The sequence below is a fragment of the Thermobia domestica genome, chromosome 4, assembly GCF_964235325.1.
Source record: "Thermobia domestica chromosome 4, izTheDome1.hap1.1, whole genome shotgun sequence".
NCBI classification, from domain to species: Eukaryota; Metazoa; Arthropoda; class Insecta; order Zygentoma; family Lepismatidae; genus Thermobia; species Thermobia domestica.
The window spans coordinates 243782455-243787774 of NC_137457.1; the positions used below are offsets into that span (position 1 = coordinate 243782455).

General features: G+C 29.5%; 1 protein-coding gene across 1 annotated transcript; it reads left to right on the forward strand.

Moving 5' to 3' along the window:
* Nucleotides 1-251: 251 nt before the first annotated feature.
* Nucleotides 252-1022, forward strand: LOC145683083 (uncharacterized). Its single transcript, XM_081754442.1, has one exon. It carries the CDS (start codon nucleotides 252-254, stop codon nucleotides 1020-1022), a length of 771 nt encoding a protein of 256 aa, XP_081610568.1.
* The last annotated feature ends 4298 nt before the right edge of the window (nucleotides 1023-5320 follow it).

Sequence of the window (5320 nt, forward strand, 5' to 3'; positions counted from 1 at the left end):
TATATATATATATATATATATATATATATATATATATATATATATATATATATATATATATATATATATATATATATATATGTTCGAAATCAGTGTCTAGACTAGATGTAAATTCAAAAATTCAGTGTAAGGAGTGCAGCAATATTTATCACAGTGCTTGTGTTGACTTGAAGGAAGATGATGTGAAATTTCTTAAATCCTCAGACAATGTATGGCGATGTAAAGATTGTGAGAAGGCCCGACGGAAATCCATGTCTGGTGACAGTTCTGTGGATAAGGCTGAAAAACTCCCCACTTTGTCTGAAGTACACAATTTGTTACTATCAATCAAAAAGGAAGTCGACGAAATTAAAGGCTCTAATAAAAGACTGGAGGATGAGTTAGGTGCTTCCTTAAACACCATCCATGAAAAACTAGACGAGAATTGTAACCTCATCAAATATCAAACTGAGGAATTGAATAAATGCATGAATATAATTGACGAATTAAAGAATCAAAATCTATCGTTAAAAAAACAAATTGACAAATTAAAAGTTCAAGTAGATGAATTGGACCAGTATAGTAGAAGGAACACAATTGAAATACAAGGTATACCTGTCTTACCAAATGAAGATGTTAATAATATAATTAAGAGAGTAGGTACAGCATTGGACATAAGTGTTACTAATGATATGATAGATGTATGTCATAGGTTGAAGAAATCTCCCAGCCAACCAGAACCAGGTATTATTGTTAGATTTGTTAGGAGATTAGATAAGGATAAATTTATTGCAAAAAGAAAAGTGAAAAGAAATCTCAGTTGTAAAGATCTGGGTCTGTCAGTGGGTGGGACTATTTATGTCAACCAGAGTTTAACATTGCACCGTAGAATAATCTTTAGTGAGGCCAGGAAAGTTAAGAGAGAGAAAAACTTTGCTTTCCTCTGGGTTGACTATGCGGGTAATATCAAATTAAGGAAAAAGGCTGATGACTCCTTTGTATATACCCTCACTACTATTGATGAAGTCAGAAGTTTAACGTAAAATATGAACAGCAATGATCAGACGTTATTTTTAAATTATCAAAATGTTAGGGGTATTCGAACCAAATTACATAAACTGTACACGGGTATTGCAGCCACTAATTTCGACATAATACTTTTGACTGAAACTTGGTTGTGTGACGGTATATATAATAATGAATTTATTGATGAAAGGTATAATGTATTTAGATATGATAGAATTCACAAAGATGGAGGAGGTGCACTTATAGCAATTTTAAAGAACTATAGTGTTACTGAAATTCCAATTCTTATAAATTATGTTGAAGCATCATGTATAAAAGTTAAAATAACAACTAAATATATTTATGTCATTGTTGTATACTTTCCACCGAATACTAAAGTGGAAAAATATCTTGAATTCTTTGAAAAAATTGAACAAATAGTTGATATACAATTTCATAATATAGTTATAGTTGGTGATTTTAATATTCCTTCAATTATAGACTGCTCGTTTGATTTGTTAGATGGTGACGTTATCTGTAAGTCCTTGGCAAACTTTATCTCATTTCATAATTTAAGATCAATGAACTCAGTAAAGAATGCGTATGGTAAAACTCTTGACTTAGTTCTCTCTAGTGTTGAGTTGGAAGTTAACGTATCTAGAAATATGTATCCCTTATTAGAAGAAGATAAACATCATCCCTCATTACATTGTCAACTGTACCTTAATAACACTATTTCGCGTATCAAACATACTACTAGTATTGCATATAATTTTAGTAAAGCTAATTTCCTTAATTTATATAGTTCTTTAAGGCAACAAAACTGGTCAGAGTTACTTGCTATAAAAGATGTTAATCTAGCAGTGAATTACTTTTATAATATTTTAAATGTTATTATCGATAGTAATGTGCCCAAGAAGAAAATATTCAAAAGGCACCGTCACCCCTGCTGGTTTACTCAGGAAATTGTTAGTATACTTAAAGAAAAAAATTACTATAGAAAACATATGCATGTTTCAGTTTATAATTTGAATAAATTTAAGGAGCTACGAAAACAAGCTAAAACTCTTATTAATAGGGCTTACGAACTTTATATAAGGAAATCAGAAAATGACTTAAGGAGAAACCCTAAATGCTTTTGGAATTACCTTAAGAGCAAAAAGAGTAATAATTTAGAAGTCAGTCATATGGTATATAACAATCAAATACTTACTTCTGATTCTGCCATTGCCAATAATTTTGCTCAATATTTCAAAAGCGTTTACTCTTCATGTCGTCCAAATTATAATGGGTATTATTCTCCCATCCTAAATGTTAATAACTGTCTTGTGATCAATTCCATTACTGAACAAGATTATGTGAATGCCATTAAAAAGTTAAAATCGTCTAAATCCTCTGGTCCTGACTTAATTCCTTCGTACATTGTTAAGGGATGTGGGGAATTCTGAAGATACCTCTATGTCACATCTATAATCTCATATTAAAAACTTCTCTCTATCCTGATGTTTGGAAAATTAGCAAAGTCCGTCCTATATTAAAGAAGGGTAATCCTACAGCAATAGAAAATTATAGACCAATCTCATTAATTTCTACAATAGCTAAAGTTTTTGAACACATCCTTTATAACAAACTTTTTAATCATGTTAAACCATATATATCAATTTATCAACATGGTTTTTATCCCAGGAGATCAACAGTTACAAATCTTGTTACTTTCGTTCAGTATATATCAGATTCCCTCAATAATAATCATTCAGTTGATACAATTTATACAGATTTTTCAAAAGCTTTCGACAAATTGGATCACGATATATTAATTATGAAGTTGTCTAGTTTTGGATTTTCAGAACAATTGCTTCTATTGATTTCATCTTACCTAAAAGACAGAAAACAATATGTGGTGTTCAATAATCAAAGATCAACTTTATTTGATGTTTACTCAGGAGTGCCACAAGGATCTAACTTAGGACCTTTATTTTTTGTATTATTTATCAATGATTTGCCGTCTGTTCTCAAAAATTCAAATTGCTTATTGTACGCAGATGATATGAAACTGTATAGACAAATAAGAGAACCTAATGATGTTTGGAAGCTTCAAGATGATTTAAATAGCTGTTATAACTGGAGTCTTAAAAATAAACTGCATTTCAATATCAATAAATGTACTGCAATAACCTTTTCAAGAAAAAATAATCCCACTTATTTTGATTATAAGATTAATAACTTAAATATCAAAAGATGCCAAGAGGTAAATGATTTGGGACTTATTATCAATAATAGGATGTCTTTTAATGTACATATCGAGAAAGTATGTAATGAGACTTTTAAGCTTTTGGGATTTGTAATGAGGAACACCAGAGACTTCCACAATGTGGATGCTTTAATAACTATATTTAATACCCTTGTTAGAAGTAGACTTGATTACGCTTCTATAGTCTGGGCTCCTTATTACAAAAACTATATTAACAAGGTTGAACGTATCCAAAATAAATTTTTGAGATATCTGTATTATAAGGTTTTTAATATTAATTCTTACGAAGCAAAGGTATCGTACAAATCTCTTCTGAGTATTTTTGGTTGTAGCTCATTGGCAACTAGACATGAGCGCTCGCAGCTAATTTTCCTCTACAAATTAGTGAACGGAATTGTCGACAGTTCAGAGTGCCTAAAGCTACTGAATTTTAATATAAAATCTAAAAAATTAAGAAATCGATTACCTTTTATCTGCAACAGGTCTCAAACTATGGCACATTTAAACTCACCTATTACGAGAATTTGTCGATTATACAACAAGCTGATACAGGAGAATGTCGACTTAGATTTTGCTATGCCTTTTTCAGTTTATGTAAAAACTCTTAAATATATGTTTTGATTAAGAGAGATTTTTCAATTCGAACCTGACATTGGTTATGGTATTTTGAAATTAAAAGAGTATTTCTATTAAATGAAAACATTTCTGCTTTTTGACAGAAATCTTATTTCAACATTTATATTTTGGATATTTATATTTTTGTTATGTTCTGTTTGTATTTCATTCATTTTTTGTCACGAAGGGCTGATTTCATAGTCTTTACTAGGTTCTATTTCTATATTTGCATTTCTTATTGAAGGAATTAATACAAATATATCTCTTACTTGTATTTTCTCATGTTCGTGATGTTAATTGCATGTTTATTTTATTTTTTCTTTTTGTTGTGTGTTTCAATATTTATAAAGCTTGTAATTATGTAAGCCTATTGTAAATGGGAATATTCTTTTCCTGTAATAGGTGTCCAATAAATAAATAAATAAATAAATAAATAAATAAATATATATATATATATTACATTATATATTACATATATATATTATACATACATTACACATTATACATTATACATACACATATATTACATTATATATTACATTACATATATATATTACATATATATTACATTTTTGAACCTTTGTATTTTTAGCATACGTGTGAAAAAAGTGACCACCACAGAAGAGAAATAGAAAGCTTTCAAAATAAAATATACCCATTATTTCACGTGATAATATACATAGTCATAAATAACCACTTTTAAACGATCATATATATATATATATATATATATATATATATATATATATATATATATATATATATATATATATATATATATATATATATGACTTAGGAAACCGACAGTCGTAAAAATTACGAATGCTCAGTATCTACGTGGTTCTTAAAGGCTTAGTAGTCTAGGGTTAACATCCTTGTCCTTTCATTTTTAATTTTTGTTTGCTCTGAAATATCTCTTCTTAGTACTGAGAAAATAAGTTTATGGAAATTATTTAAGTCATTAGGAAACATATTTCAATGAAAATGTGATAATAATACGTAATGCCATCTCTTCTCACCCTCATGTCGATTTAGGCTGAACTTGCACTTAAAAGGCATTGGGAATTCCCAGGACGTACGCTGGAATTGATTTCAGGAGGAGAGATAAATGTATATACAAAGATTTTTGGGGAGGTTCAAATTCAATATGAAGATAATTTAAATTAAAATGTGTAAAATCACTTCTAAAATTAGACTAAATTTACATACAAATCTGTATTTTGAAGGGGCGTCCGGACTCCCAGAACCCATCCTTTGTGTATGTTCCTGGGGAGACACTATTCATCTTGCGATCGCGAAAATTATGGATTGGATACAGTATCGGTTGTTTTCTATTATTTTTATGTCACCCTTTCTCATCCCACCCCTCACCCTATGCCAAGCGGCATCGGTAGTGTCACTATGCATCTCAGCGATCTCAAAAACTATGTATTGGCCACTAATATCTATCATTTTCGATTATTTTATTGG